The sequence below is a fragment of the Acyrthosiphon pisum genome, chromosome A2, assembly GCF_005508785.2.
Source record: "Acyrthosiphon pisum isolate AL4f chromosome A2, pea_aphid_22Mar2018_4r6ur, whole genome shotgun sequence".
Taxonomy (NCBI): Eukaryota; Metazoa; Arthropoda; class Insecta; order Hemiptera; family Aphididae; genus Acyrthosiphon; species Acyrthosiphon pisum.
Window position 1 is genome coordinate 10,169,017 of NC_042495.1, and position 17,637 is coordinate 10,186,653.

The 17,637-nt window shown below is 28.0% G+C and overlaps 1 protein-coding gene across 1 annotated transcript; it reads right to left on the reverse strand.

The window, feature by feature from the left end:
- Positions 1-3,054: 3,054 nt before the first annotated feature.
- Positions 3,055-6,866, reverse strand: LOC100575869. The gene is made up of 4 exons (XM_003240885.3): positions 6,554-6,866; positions 5,408-5,596; positions 3,790-4,009; positions 3,055-3,574 (listed from the first exon to the last, which is right to left on the reverse strand). Exons 1-4 carry the CDS (start codon positions 6,720-6,722, stop codon positions 3,382-3,384), a joined length of 771 nt encoding a protein of 256 aa, XP_003240933.1. The 5' UTR covers positions 6,723-6,866; the 3' UTR covers positions 3,055-3,381.
- Positions 6,867-17,637: the final 10,771 nt, after the last annotated feature.

The following is a 17,637-nucleotide window of genomic DNA, read 5'->3' on the forward strand; positions in this document are numbered from 1 at the left end:
TAAAACAAGGGTTTTTTTTTTTTAAATAAGGATCACAACCGTTCTAATCAAAGAAAAAATTATAAACCCGTAGTATGCACACTCATTACGACTTAGGCCACCGAATCACACCCTGTGATGTGTACAACAGTGTCAAGTGTAGTATATTATATTATTATATTACGCGATAAATCTCATATTATGACATACATCATTATAGTCTGTATATGTACACACAAACGAGCAGTCGACGATAAAATTTCGACCAAGTTACAATAAAATCATTCTCCGTACATACTATATCATTATCATAATATATTATATAGGTGTGTTTGTGCGTGTGTGTGTGTGTGTGTGTGTGTGTGTGTATTTATGTATATTATACACTTGCACAGTGCTATCACGGCGGTCGTTTTCCCTTGCGAGATCTTTTAATAAGCGTTGTAAATTATACACCGTCGTCTCGAATGTGCTGCACAAGTGTGTGCACATAAGACTATTATAAAATATATATATATGTATTGTATTGTATTGTATTGTATACTTAGGTGTGTGTGTTTACTCGGATGTGACAAACGGTACTGCTCTGCGCGGTTTTACTGCAATTTATTACGACGTTAAATTATTATTACTATTATTATTATTTTGCGTACAAATGTTATGGGTTGGTCGGTATATTAAAATAGTATATTATAAATGTGTACACTACACTGTGTGTAGTGTGTATATATTAAATTATATTGTGTTTAATTATTGTACGGCACGTGACATCTGAATGTGTTATTTGTGACAATTTTAGAGATTTTCATATTATTACTATATAATATTATATTATTCCATGAAATGTTTTATTGTATCGTTTTGTTAGACCTATAATATTAAAATTACCTTGTATTTTGTTTCAAAATCGGAAATACATTTGCTTCAACGTGTCCACTTTTTGAAGTGAATACTTTATAGGCAACATCATGGGCCGTTTAACACACATTTTAAAGTTCAGCGTTAACGAAAATTAAATTATTATTTTTTTTTTTTTTTATAAATACTAGATATTACTATTATATTATACATATACCTACATTTATTATTATATATTTATTTAAAATATTTGAATTCAAATCATAGTTTAATATTTATTGAAGTATTCACTAGTAGAAAAATTAATTAGACACGCATATACACTCGTTTTCTATACCAGTTTTACAAAACTGAATCTTTGCACCAGTATTACTTTTCTACTTAACATGAACGTAGAAGAAAACATAGAACTAACGTTTTAGTAGAGCAAATTGATCACACTATGATGATAAAATAATTACTAACATTTTACGTTTGTTTTTTTGTATAGTTGCAAGTCCATTCTAACCTTTGGAAGTTAAGGTTCTATGAAATTTGAATTCTTGGTATTTAAGAGCATCATTGTAAAGTACTTATCTCCGTACCTGAAATTTTTAATGCACAGCTCTTATGTCTTAGTATCTATTAGCAATCAATGTTCAAAAGAATACTCCTGATATAACATGACCCGTTTTTATATTGATATAACAGATAAATACAGTTGTTGATGATTGATTTTTGATTTTGAAAAGTTGCTCTTGATTATTATGACTATAAAATATTAAACCATGTAAACACCTGGAATCATCAATCGCGACGTATCTTCTTCGACCATATGGGTTTCCAGTTCTGCCAGAACTTTAGCACTACTTAAAGAATTTTATAATATTTCAGTGTCTTCTACTTACTTTTACATTATTTTTAAAAAATTATTTTTTAGACAGATTTTGTATCGACGAAGTGCAAAATTATTTTTGTAATTACTAACTACATAGGTAATCTGTTATCATTAACAGCAAAAATTATTGTAAGAAACATTTCAAGCGTTTGCTATTATTTTATAGTTTATAACTTAAGTAAGTACCATACGTTTAAATACAACAAATTCTAAACATAAGTTCATAATATAGGTAGAAATATTGGTGCAAATAATATAATTTTTCTTTAGATATCTGAAGGATTATCCTATCAAATTAGTCAATTTTACTCACATTGATTTGCTATAATTTTCTAATTGAAATTATGATTAAGGCTCTTTTCTGAAAAGCTTCAGTTTATCTGTATATTCCTAAACAAACTGTGTGTTCTCTTATAGTTTTCAACTTTTTGGGTTATCTAATTGTATGTATTTTAAATATAAAATTAATAATAGATTTGTCAATATAAATAATATTATACTTTTTAGTAGTATATTTTATTTTGAAGTTAATTTTGACATATTTCTACGTGTTATAGTTTTGGATATTTAATGATGTGCTATGTTTTATTGTGTTAGTATATAAAACTTTAAAATATACATAAACTATATTCTCAGTATAATATATTACACTGTTTCAAATTCTGACTGACGCAATATTTTAATGTATCAAAATCTAATACGACTAAATGGGTCAAAAACTATTACCATTTAGAGTTTGGATGAAGGGGGTATAATACGGTTGAAAAGTTATTTTATCTAGACGTGTAAAATCTATTGTCTTTATGCGCTCCTATCTAAACTTTATATGGTTATTATTTTTGAACTTTAACCAAAGGTTACTGCCAGATGAGATCAATGATAGATTTTAATAGTATTAAATAATTTAAAACACATATTATATTATATACTATACATTATGAATACATTTATGTTATAGGTACCTATAATACAGTTTTCACAACCAGTGAATATTGTTGGGATTACATTATAGGTATTATATGAAATATGAATCAAATCAATATGGGTACTTCACACGATTTCTTAAAAAAATAACGAAATATTTTTTGACTTCCTGTCATAATTGAACTATATTTTTGAATAATAATTTTTCTTAGATGCATAAATAACTTCAAAAAGAGAACTAAGCACCTAGAAGTCAGTAAATAGTTGTACACAGACAAAAAAATAACATACTAACTTATGCTTAATTCTTCTTTTGAAGTTTTTGCCATTTCATCAAAAACTATAGCGAAAATTCGGGTTACCTATATGAATTTCAGCTGTTTCAGGGTTTTGATTTTTTTAGGGGTGTACCAGTTTCTATTAATTTAGGAGGAATGCTCTGCGTTGAGGTATAATATTGGCTAATACATCAATAACTTCCACAAACTAAATAATGTTTGTATTCATTTTTTGTTTTTTTTTGGTTCTTTACTTTTTTATGAACACAGTAAACCGTTGTTTCTATACCTATATCGGCTATATCTATGGTTGAAAAAATAAAAAAACAAAATTCACAAATCATTTTTTGTACTTTATTACTTTTATAATAATATCTATTATGTAAATTTGATAATTTCCTTGACAATGACGATGTATTTTACAAACGTCAATTATTGAATCGATTTTTTAAAAGTTTTTCATTTTTAATCAAATATGCTATAGCTTTGGCGTACTATCTGTAACCTTTGCACTGTAGTACTCTTAAATACGCTCGTGGGTCCATTTGTTGTGCATCGTTTATGAACATTGATATTGTAGTGTCCCGGTCCCGGTTTGAGGGAATCTTCGATCATTTTCAAACTGTTGCCGGCCCGTTTTGAATCATTAAACGGATACCTGGATAGTAGTAAACATATTATTCGCTGATAAGTGAAATATGTTAAAACTAAAAACAATATGCATATTACATAGGTTAAATTAGAATTATTTAAATTCAACGAAATAGTATTGATTCAAATTTAATCTTTATCAAATTTATCTGCTCTACTCTATGTCGGCAGGTACTTAAAGGTATATTTATTGTTTGAGATCCTTTACCGATTTTATCTTACTTATTTGTTTTTTTTGATAACCAGTTGGGCATGTTTGCACAAGAAAATGACGGCACACTATGATCTATTTTTTTTCTCGGTGACTCCTGTTTGAATACATTTGTGTAAGTTCGATGACTTTTAGACGCGTAGGTCTCTAGTGGGAGTGGCCAATTGTCAGATAAAAAATAACATTTTTTTTCGGCAGTAAGTCCCATCAAAGTACTTGAATCCCTAGGTCCTATTAAATACATAAATATATATTTTTAAATACATCATAAGTAAAACTGAAGTAATTTAAAAAAACAAATAATGGAAAAAATTTAATTTTAATATAATATGTACCAGCGTCCAGCATTGTACATGTTTTGAAATGTTAAAAGAATATGATATAATTTATGTTTTGCCACTTATTTAAAAATATATTATTGTGCTAACTATCACTGTTTTATATTATTTTATTTTTTAACTCAAAGTAGAAATTACAAGCAACTGCCAGGAGTTGTATATGCATAAACTACTAAAAAAATCTATGATGGCGTAATTCAAATACGAGTCTCAATGATTTAAGTCAAAATAATAGTTTAATTCAATTTTCATTTTTATTTTTATTGTAATTAATACAATTCACATTGGAGCTTAACATAAAAAAAAACCAACGTATATTAATCACTGCTAATGCCTAATTATATATTCGACAAGACAATAATAAGATTACAAATAATAATATACATAAAAAAGTAGCTAGTTGATTTATCGTATTCAAATGATTTTCTGGAATTTGCTCATATATTATTAAATTCTGACATTTTCAAGTATATAAATAGGTTAAATGATGAATGGTGATTAAATATTAATTTTGTGTTTGGAATGTTTGGATGATTTATTTAAACGCCATTTTATAAATGAACTTAATGGTGGAATGAAATAGCATCAATTTATATTTAGTTCAGAATTATCAAGCAATGAATATAAATTCAATACTATTCTTTCCAGTAATTACTAACTAGGTATAAACTATTATACTATAATACTACTATAATACAATTCATACCGTCGAAATCATTTGTCGATTGTCGAGTAGTAACTTTTTTAGTATTGCCGTATATTATAAAACCGTTGTCTTAACTAAACCTAATATTAATAGCTTGGCTGTTATAGATTATTAAAATAAAATAAAACGCGTTTCTCAATACTTAATATTAGACTTTTATTATTTACCAATGTAACATAATATATATATCATATACACGATGATATAATAATAATCGAAAATATTTTTAGTGTTATACTCCACAAATTAATAAATAGATACTGTTTCAAATTTTATATTAACTTTACTAAATCCGTTATTAAATTATCTAGATCACTTTGTGTTTAAGCACATAATATGTTAATTAATTTAGTCTAGACTGTATAATGAACACGGGAAAATATTATAGTTTAATGTGTTTCAATCAAAATATATATATTTCGTTTAGTTGACATCATACTACCTAATTAACGAATTAAACTTTATCGGTATAGCTAAAATTGTAAATTGTATATTACTAATATTATATCGGTTTTTTAGTCACATACAAATGATTCTCTGTCTATTTTACTCGTACAGTTAATATTAATATTTTATTTTTCTGACCTGTAAACGTATCATAAGGTCCTCTGGCGGTAATCTTCTTTTCAACTCGAGTCTGAATCGTATGGTGTTTCAAACCATCTGCATACAATGTAGGCGGTAAATTCGAATTTATTTTTAAATCTTGTGGTCGACCAGGAAACTTTCCATTTTTCTTAGTTTGGAATTTTGGAAAACTAATGTTATATATACCTATATAACGTTTGACACAATTTATAATATTATACTATGAAACAAATTTTGGTTGGAAATTTAAAATCAAATACTTCTTTGTTTTATTACATTCAACAATAAATTGTATTATTGTTGGTCGACATTTATTTTTTCTTTATTTGTAATCGTAATTAGGTATTAAATTGATATCAGCATTAATTTTTTAGTTGTTACCTAGGTAACTGGGTACCTTCACAAATAACAAATTCATCAAAGCAAAACTACTACTCTTCACATTTCTTAGTCACAGGTCATAGTTACATTACCAAACAGTAGGTACATATCAGATAAGCTTAACATATTACTAAAGATATTAATAAGGTAGCTTTAAATGTTTAAATCATTAAAATAACCATTATCTTTTATGATAAATGTATTGTAACGATTATTAGGTTATAAAAAATTATAATATTGAATTAAAAAAAAATGACTATAAAAATCATCACCCTTTTTAGTTTTTTTTCTGTAATAGGTAATTTTTATCTAAGTTGAACTCATTGGTTTTAAAACTAGAATTAATAGTAATAAATAAACTTTGTTGTACAGATACATGCTCTTATGCCAACATGATAACATCCCATTAAACATCTTGAACATTTAAAATTTAAAATATTATTGAACCAAAAACACATAATTAGTACTGTACATTAAATACTAAAATACTTGCATTAAACCATTTAAATATTTAAATATTTAAGTATAATTAATACATTTTTTTGCAATATAAAAGTAAAACAATTTTCTTAAAATAGAAAAATTAATATGAAAATGTTTAAATATAGTCATACTATAAAGTAAAAAGTATTTGCCACGAATATTAATATATTATAGCCATAGTATTTTGTCCATAAATATAAATTAAGTTTGTTCATAAAATATAGTTTTAAAAAATATTTTTGTAATATAATATTATAGAATACCAATTTTTGTTCCAACCTGGGCCTAACGTATCGTTTTTCTTTCCGCCAAACCTGGACAACCCAGACAAAAAAGCAACTTTCTTCAGATTTTTTGTTGATATATTTTTACATGTATGTACATATTTTACATTTTTATTCTTGTTGCACAACTTCCTCCGTATCGCTGCGTTCAATGAGTCTTTCATTTTTTTTCTTTGATCGAATAGCTTAGCTTTGTGTAATTTAACTTTATCAGATGGTGAAACTTCAAAATGTTATGATTGTAGCAGTAACATTGAGATTATTTTTTACTTGTTATCAAAATTAGAAAACTTTAATATTTTCGTGTATTGTAAATAATTTATTATAAACAATAAGAACCTATTTAATATAAACATTAAAAGGTAGTCATAACTAATTATTATTAATAAAATATCAACAATAGCTATAATTATTCAGATAATATATATCATACGTTTTAAGTCTTAGAGTAAATTAAATTAATGCGTTCTATATTTTTAGGTTAGTCGTGTAGAGATAAATTACCTCTGTGTAATATTTAGACGGAATTCTTCAAATTTTTATGAATAGAAGAACATATATAAAATGTAAAAGTATAAATAAATATTATGTATTATAGGTAGATGTAATATTTCTAATAAGGCACCAAGTATAAGTGCATAACATAGCAATAACTATATATTATTTCTATCCATTTTTATATTCATCCTGTAAGAAACAACGAAACACCCTATTTGAATAATTCACTTGAGTAATAATAATTTTTCCAAGTTATATTACATAAAAAAAATATGGTGAAAATAGTATGTCAGTCAGATGTTAAAGTTAAATATCCCCAAGGGTGGGGTTGTTTTGAAACGAATCACCTTGTTAATTCAAAGTAACTGCGTAATGAAAATTTTCTCATAAAATATAACTTAAATTAGAGCAGAAGGGTTAGTAAAACATTGTGTGTAAAATGCGGTGAAATTATAATGGAAATGTTTTATTTTTCGCAGGAAATATTATCCCTAGGTAGTAAATTAAGTTGGGGATTTATGATTTTCTCATTTTTAAATCGTTTATTTTCAAGATGACAAAAATATATTCGTTTGTACTTTTATTGACACCTACATAGTAGGTTTTTATTTTGTAATGTGTCCAAAAACGTAATGCTTACAATTTAAGAAATTAAAAAAAAAAATTAAATTTAGAGTTTCCTTGTTATATTGTTTTACTTAGTTCATAAATGATATAATATTAAAAAATGTACATGTAAATGAACAAAATATGTTAGACGGATTATAATATTAAAATCCCAAGCAAAATCAATAATAATTAGATAATATTTATTAATTCAATTTAGAAATTATTTTGATATAAGCTTTCAAGTTGAAAATTATTTTCGTATTAAAACGAAATTCGTGTTTTAAATAATTACCACTAGTGACTCGCTTGATTTCTTTGACATAAAAAAAAAAATTATAGTAGATTTGAATTTCTGAGTTTTTCTAATGTATCTATCCATATTTAATTACAATACCGTAACCAGTTTATAAATTCTGACAAAATACAAAATAAATGGTGCATACAGTAATAATTGCATTTGTAATATAAGTTAAAACATAGATTTGTATTTACTTTTCCAATTTTTACTTTCATCCTTTTAAATATTTCGCGATTTATACTTTCAATAAACATAATATAATATACTCAAGAACAATTTATTTCTAGTTTATTTAACTAAGTAACTTGTAAAACTCACTTTTGTAGCCTTATAAATATAACACACCGATAGTATAATATTAACTTCCGTTGATTTCCATCAAATTATATTAATTAATTACACATATTTGAGTATTAATCATAATATGCAGTTATTTAACCATATTTTAAGGTTAATTCACACGGAAACAGAAATAGCTAGTACAGTATAATGTTACCTCATTTGATACTAGTCTTATAAGATAAACCGCTTTCATAAAATATTTATAAAAATATAGGTAATATATAGGTAAATATAAACTAATAACTTTTTATTCTGATCAATGCTCTTGATAAAATTATTGTTCAGAGCTCATATTATGGATTTTTTCTAGAAAATTACACAAAAAAAATGTCCATTTAAGATGATTCAAAATTCAAATTTATTTATTTAAAAAAAATATATTATTTTCAATACCATTGTAAAGAAATATAAAATTAAATATAATATCAGATTTGTATAAGAAGAGGAATACTTTTTTGTTAGATAAGTTTCTAAAAATATTTATTATTTATGTAATAATTTAGCACCTATTTAGTGTTTTCGACGATTATGATAGTACCACAAAAATAGGACTGAGAGAGTGTATGGGTGTACACCACGTTTAATATGTTTAGGACCAGTTTGATTGGAGGAAAGGCGCGTGTGAATTGAGCTAAAATCGTGAACATATATACTCACGATTTTGGTTGTATTTTACCGACGCAATTTGAGCGATATAATTTGTTTTCATTCTAAGTTTATTTCTGTGTTTTCATTGTATTGTAAGCATCTCAAATATTAATTTTCATGGCCTCAAAAACACTTGAATATAGGCCTTAACAAACAATCACAGTACTTATATAATATAAGTGATATTGTGATAACAAATTTATAAATATGTATCAGTAGTCTATAAAAAAAAAAACACAATTTATTTTAAATATTTGATCTTCCACCGAATTTGAATTTATACTTTCATTTAAATGGTTCGCCGTATTATTTATGCACTGACGCTTTAAATATTCATTTATTAGTAAATTGAGATTTTGTTTAATTCGTCTAATTATTATAATAATATGTTGTTTTCGAGAAAATACTCTACGGCTAGACTGCAGGATAATACACTGTAGGTACTTACCTACAAGATGCTTAACGAAAATGTATAATTTATGAATTAAATTAAATAGTTATGGAATTATTACACCATTTCGAGTCGGCAAATTAATCGCGGAACTCTTAAGACAAAAACATTCCCACTGCATGAAATGGTTTTCAAAAAGTTTATGTCCCTATAGGTACCTACTTTATAATACAATTTCAAAACTATTATTAAAAAAAAAAAAAATAATAAAAAAAATACGTTTACGTGTATAGCTATAGCATTGAGTACCTATAGAACATTCACGAACACGAACACAATATAATAACGCATCGATGATATAGCTGTATAATTAAACCGTATACAATTTGATTTAAAGATAGATAATATTCTTGTTTGACGTGAGAGTGGGATTTTTATTTATCATTATAATATATTATATTGTAGGTATATCAGGTATATATAGGTACGTCAGTGTATTCGCCGTGTATAGATGATTGTTTTCGTTATTAAAATATACAATCTAACTAGTAGAAGCTGCACCGAGCTTCTCTTTTTACCAAATAACTTTACTTTTAATTATTAAAAAATATTGATTAAACGCCATCACTCATTATAATGTGGTGTGATAAATGGTCACATTTTTTGTTTTAATTACGATTTTTATTTTTAAATATCTTCAAACTATAATTATGATAAATTAGTTATAACATCACAGTCTAAATGTTTGGATATAAAAACGAGTTGCATTTTATTTTCATCAGGTAAATATGTTGCTGGCTAAAATATTATTGTATACATAATAAATTGATAATAAAAATACATATTATAGCAGTTGATTAAACTCATCAATATAGCTCAATAATTCGATTTTATTCTACTTTCACTTTAATCTTATGGGTACCAGCACTGACGCACTGGCTTATAGCTTAAAGGTATCATAGTATTTAGTTATTGGAATAGTAAAAAAATAGTTAAAAAAACCAGTAGATTATTTTCATCATTATACAATGCACGCGTATGCCATATTGTTAAAGTACAATAAAAGTCATACTATTTTCAGAATATTATAATTGTTTTGCCATTTCCATCGCCATTAGCCATATACTGATATTGTAGGAAATATATATGTCAATAGTTGTAGTATATCCTCCTGGGTCATAATGATCACAAAAAATTGTGACGTGTTTCAAAACAATAATTAATTGTTGGGTTATTTTTTTTCTGCTAAACGTGCTGTTAAAAACATTTGCCTAAACTTAATGATTTTCTACCTACAATGACCGTCCAGATATTTTCCGTCGCCAAGACTTGACAATTTTAATCATCTCTTGTACGTAACACCATTTATTATAAAATGGTAAAACGATAACATTAATGACTCATACACTTATTTAACGGATTCTATTTCAAAAAGTAACACCACTGAATTTATATAAAATGGACAGAAATCCGTGGCCTGTGCAGAAAATATATTAAAATCTATACCTACCCCGAAGCACACTGCTGGAAATAGGTTGATTGTGATACTAAAATGTCAATCGATTTAAACTTTTTCCTACGAGTCCTATAAAAAAATATCTCTAAAAAGTAAAAATAGATTGGCTCTGCGCAATTTTCTTCGTGCAGATATTATTTATGCTACGTCACGAATAGATATGTCAGTTTGCATTATACAGTGGTATTATACAAGGTAAAACATTATTTTGTACATGTTGTATTTAAAAAAAAATTAATAGTTAATACAATATTATAAAATTAATTTCATATTTAAAAATATTATATAAAATAATTATTGTTTTATTGTGTTTTAAAAATGTTCCTGAAATTATTAAGCTATTTTAAAATTATTTAAAACTATTGGTCATAATAACATAATATTATAATCGTTGTACAACCTATGTTCCATTTCCAATAATTTTAGGTAGGTACTGCATGGTTCTAGGTGGTATATTATATTGGTATAATACGATATTATAAAAATATAAATAAAATACCGTATTTAAACATCTCTGAGTATTTGCGTTCATTACGGTTACATCGATGATGTCCCAATAATGATTTGTGCACCGGGTTTACAATATATGATAATAATATTATGTGTAATATGATAGGACGGTATTCCTTTAATATTATGAAAACTATGACATTAAGCCGAGAACGATTAAATTATACCTATATGGCTATAATAATGTCAATGACGCAAATACGCAGTATTATAATATTATCATCGTATTACTCGATAATTTCGTAATTTCGTTCGGCGATCAACCAATGGTAGATAGGTATAATTAACGCGATGCTCGTGTATCGGATTCCGTCGTATAGAGGTAGGCGGAATGTATAGTTTGGGTCAGGGAATGCGCGTCTGCGGATGCTTCCGTTTAGCGTAGGTATATAATATTATTATTATTATTATTATTATTTTATAAACGTGTATGGTTTTCCGGTCGGACTACGGGTCAACGGGTATATAATGTGATATAAATTATATAATATATGTGTGTGTGTGTGTGTTTGTGTGCTTTATAACAGCCGGTGACAATACCCCCCCCCCCCCCCCACCAAATGTTTGATATATAAATATGAGGTAAGTACCTATGTATAGGTTTTATACGAACGAATACCCACCCTCTTTGAAACGTTGGAAGAATTCCATAAAGCTACTTACAAGGCGGTCAGCTGAATAAGAATATCGACATCCAACATTATTGGACCCTTTAACTGTCTGACAACACGGAAAAGTCACCATTAGAATCGACTTAAGGCTAACACTGTCATGTCAATGATATAAATATATCTAGTCTGTCAGTTGTTGTTGCTGCATATTGTCATACCATACGATAATAATAATAGGTTTTACGAACGGACGAGTGGTGTCAGTGACCAGATTATGTGTTTTTAACATAATATTAACTGAAACGTACCCGATTATATTATTATATTATATTAATAAGATATAAAACTTATATTACATAGGCTATAATTTATATATTATTATTATACAAAACACTCTCGTTCGTATCCATCATAATATTATTAAATCACAATAGTAATTTATTGTAATGCATGTACTTATAAATGTATTATAACAGTAATAGGCAGTACGCCATGAATGAACGTGAGAGATGGTGATATGTGGATTGCCATTATGAACCACTCGTGAGATTCGCCTTTAAAATATTTTTATTTTAATGAGATTTTAACATGTAAATTATTATATTTTTCCTTTAAAATAATACATACCACTAATAGTTGTTATTTTTTTTTATTATCATAACGTAATTAACTGATTAACGTCATCTGTATAGAACCGTCGCCATCATCGGATGACTACATAGATGATAGGTATACTACATCTACTTAATATATATATGAGGGGACCTTTCAGATAGCACCTAACGTATTTACTATTTAGTGTTTTTGTTAAAGAAAGATGATATTTAATATTTTTATTTAACGTTGATAAAAAAATTAAAAACAAAACAATATAGGATAAACAAACAAGGTGTGGGGTAGGTACTAATTTTGTCATGCTCGTCTTGACGCAGGATAGAATAATTATTTCTTATTAAATTGAATTATTTATTGAAAGAATATTGTGTAGAGTTGGCTGCTATCAGTCACGCACCGTGACTGAGAGTAAGGAACAGCAGCTGTCACTAGCTCCCGGATGGGTGACCACCCGGATACGAAGTTCGCGAAAACCTTGCTACACATACACGTGTTTAAAACGTACCAACCATTCCAACTTTTCCGCACCAACCGTAAAAACCGTACAGACTAACATCCTCAGTCATCGAAACATTAATCCACTAATAAAAAAAAAAAATATGTCATTCTTTTTCGAAGATTTCCTTACGATTAGAGAAATAAACGAAAAAGCCAAAATACAAGTAACATTTTAATCATCAAACATATGAAATTTTCTATAATTATTACGTACGAAAACTAATTTTATTATAACTATTATTTCTGTTGTTTCGATGAATATAGCCACCTACGGTATGTGTCAGTCTTACGTACAACATATTACCTACGTTTAATCGTGTGGTCATCATCGTCGTTGCTGTGCAGCTATAATATAGTTATAGCAGCGGAGGAACATCCATAAAACCGTCGCCAACCATTATATACGCACAGCATATACACGCGCATTTATATGTACATAATAATAGGTGTGTTGTAGTCTTGTAGTTTCTCGATTTATTACAGTCGAAAATTGAAATCGATCGATCCACCGATGAAAAGTATCATTATATATTGTACCTACGTATATAATATATTATATACCTATATATATACATAATATGTATTTAGTTGCGATATTAGAGGTACCTATGCCGCATGAGTTATACGCGCATCATATATATAATATAATATATAAACTATATATGGGTAGTTTCTCCCTATGTGCCATTTTTATTTACGACTTTTGTCGTCGAAGTCGTGTTCACGGACACTGCTCCGTGGTATATATACATTGTACACAAACACACACACACACACACACACTGCAAACACTATAAAATATCAACCGAGATGCTATTAAACGCACTTTTAATCATCAAAACAATTCATGGCGTAGTAATAAAGTTAACCGGGTGAACTGTAAATGCACATATTAACTCTTTGTTTATAAGGATATAAACGGGTATATATTGGAAGATAAAAACCAAGAAAATAAAAATATATTCTGCAATCACAGCTCGGCAAACGCAATTACTCGTATTATTATTATTTATTATACTATTATTACATTTTATAAAGTCATTGTTGTTAGGTAGGTACTTATATCGTATACCATGTAGCCTAACGTAATATTATAATATTTAGCGTATTGTAAGAGAGATTCGAGTACTAGTATAGCAGTATACCAGTACTAGCGTACCAGTAGTAAATACTTTTTTAAAAAAAACACACAATTAGGTAGGTAAGTATTTAAAAATGTTAAATACATATTTTGGGTATTAAGTACAAATTGTATTCATTGTACTCATTTTTCCTATTTTTTTATTTTTATAGTCTAAGATCTGTATAAGTTAATATACACAAACACCACTCTCAATAAATTATTAAACTATTAAATTGAATATTATATATCGTTGTCAAAAATCAATGTGGTGTGACTGGTGAATCTATAATTGATATTATGTTGATATCCCTATTAGAACTTAGAAACAGAAGTGTCAAAAAAAAAAAAACATTATACATTCATCAAAATTAAAATTATATAAAGAAAAAAAATAGTATTTTATATTTAAGTAGAATGTAGAATATTTTCAAAAGCTTGTCCTACAACACAGATCACATTATTTTATATAATATTGCAGAGCGTTTAATTTACAACTAATCAGCCATTCATGACTATAGTACTTAGTTCAACATAGGTATACTGTGCGATTTTCGTCGAATAGTTACACAAATGTGTTATATTTCATTGGAATATTAATTTAAACAAAATTCAACGTACGAATGTTAAGATGAAGAAAAATATGATGGTTAATAGTACGCCATAATACTTAACATCCGTTAAGTGAGTTGTACGTCCATCCTGTGTTGTTATAATTATAAATAATTATCATCGTGCTATTTATAATTATACTATTTTTTAATAACCTTAGATGAAAAATTTAACTTTTAACCACGTAACTAACATTTGACCAAATATAAAAACATTGTTTGTTCATTTAGTATATTATTTTTTATTGATTTTCATAATGTGTAATTAACCATGCAAATTAATTTCACACCATAAGATCATAATAATAATAACAATAGATTGGAACGTATATTTAGCACTATGAAAATAATCGAAATCATCTTCGAATCTACATCGGTTACATTTATTTGAGGACCACGCGCTAAACTATTTGTTCGTGTTAACTTTAAAATTTAAATACAATTGTATCAGATTAGACAAAAAAATTCACACATTTTATGATTTATATATATATATATATTTTATTAAAATAAATTATTATAAAATGTGAAGACTAGCTGCTAGGGATTTATGGGAGTTGGCATGTTTTTAATAATCAATAAAATTCAAAACATAGCTTTGTGATAAAAAAAAAAAAATCTGTTTCATAAAATTAGGAGTTCATAGTTTACATATTTAACACTGTTTTACGGTTTTACTATTTATTGGCTTCGTCATTGGTTAACAATTATGAATTTGGACGACCAACTTCGCGAGCCTTTAGACTTGTGTTACATTTTCGGTACTTCTAAATTATTATTAAAATACGCTCAAATGAAAACATTTCAGCAATGTATATAATATGCAGTACTGTTGTATATTATATAATTCAATGACTTAAAAGAATACGCATCAACCCCTAAAATGGCACTTACGATTGCAATGTGCTTATTTAACAATGCTTCACTCTAATAAACTCCAATAAACACCCTCGTTGCCATACTATATACATACACCAGTTGCATATCTATAACGAGTGGTTTTGTTATCAATTCCAGCGAGCTTTCCATTCCATTACACAAAATAATATTCATTTGAACTTAATATTTTGTTATAAATACACACAATCATCATGTAGGTATGCTTAAGTAAATAAGTACGTTTAATATCCATTTAACATAATATAATACTTCTTACTAATTCAGAAAACACTAGTTTTTAAAAATATTTCTTTTACAGAAACTTAAGTTGTTACCTATAAAACAAATTTTTGTAAACAAATTATATATTTTTTATCGTTATCATATTTACTCTTTTGAACGAAAACTCATGCATTTTCAATTTTATATTCTTAAGCGGAGTATTTCGGTCTATAAAAATCAAATTTCAAACAAATAATTTATTAGTTAAAGCATTTAAAAAATGATAGCGACAAAAATAGTAAAAAATGTATTCATTTATTTTAGAAAAATGTTCTATTTTAAGTAGTAACGTTTTAAAAATATGTAAAAAAAAATGTTTTCAAAATTGTTAATATTTTTTGAAATAAAGATATAGTATCTCATTCACGCTTAAGACTTACTAACTATGGATCACCCGTTAGAGGTTATAGAAATGTATTTTACTACCTGGTACCTACTCGATTTAATCATATTATTTGGTATTAATACGTACACAGGTTTTAAAATATTTTATTTTTACCAATATATATTCGATTTTGATTCCTTTATAAATGTCATCCTCGCTGCCGGCTATTACAAGCTTCAGTATAGCCGTTCAATATAATACTGTGTTATTATTTATACGATGTGCCACCATATTATTATTATTATACACTCGCAGCGCGTCTTCTCGTATTAATCGGATTCGCCGGGAGTGCGTCTCCGCGCAATTGGATTTCTCTTATATATAAGAAGCCGATAATGATTAAGGGATGAAGAAAGGGTGCGTGATTTGGCGCCTCCGACACACGTGGCCACGACAATCCCTCGCGCGATCGGCATAAGACAAACATTTGTCTTGCCGGGCCTGGCGAACTTAATGCGTTTACATTTGCCGTCCCATTGCGTCCATTATTATTTTGGTAAACGCTCTCTCGAATTCACCCCGGTCCTCACCCCGCTGCACCCTACGCCACCCACATCGACGGCCCTCCACCCTCACCCTCTGCGACACCCCGCACGACCCTCTCCACCGGATCCAAATCGCGGTCGCGGTTCTCGCGGACAATCCTGCAGAAATGATGATAATTTATTCTCACCCGTCTAACCAGCTATGATGTCTGCCGCTGGTTCGGTAAACATTTTATTAAGCTCGCGTCATCGCGCCTGCCGAATGCAAAAGTTCACGAACAATCGTGAGTTGAAAACCGTACACCGTACATGGAATTTGTTTAAGCTTTTGTGTTTTGCGATACTTGACGGTCGTAAGACGTTCACCAGCACGCGCATGCGTGGTGGTTCAGAGTTATGCCGATGGCCGATGTAAATTCGGAGATTACGTGCGCTGTATGAATAATGATTATTATTATAAGCTTGTCCGCATGCATTTTAAAGTGTTACACCCATAGTCGCAAATAGTGTTTGAGATTCGGAAGGGGGGATGAAGTCCAGGTCCATACCAGACTCATCGAAAATCTTCGGGTTTGAATCGTTTTATTGAGGGGCTAAAGGACGGTAAGATTTTGATAAAGACCAATAATTGAGAATATATTTTCAGCGGAAAAAAACGAAAACGACACGTAAATAGTCGACTTATTCTACCACATTTTGAACACGCACTATTTGGGATCCCGGATGAGACGTAAGAGTATCATAGAAAAGAAGTCATGAGCATAACAGCTGTTACAAATTA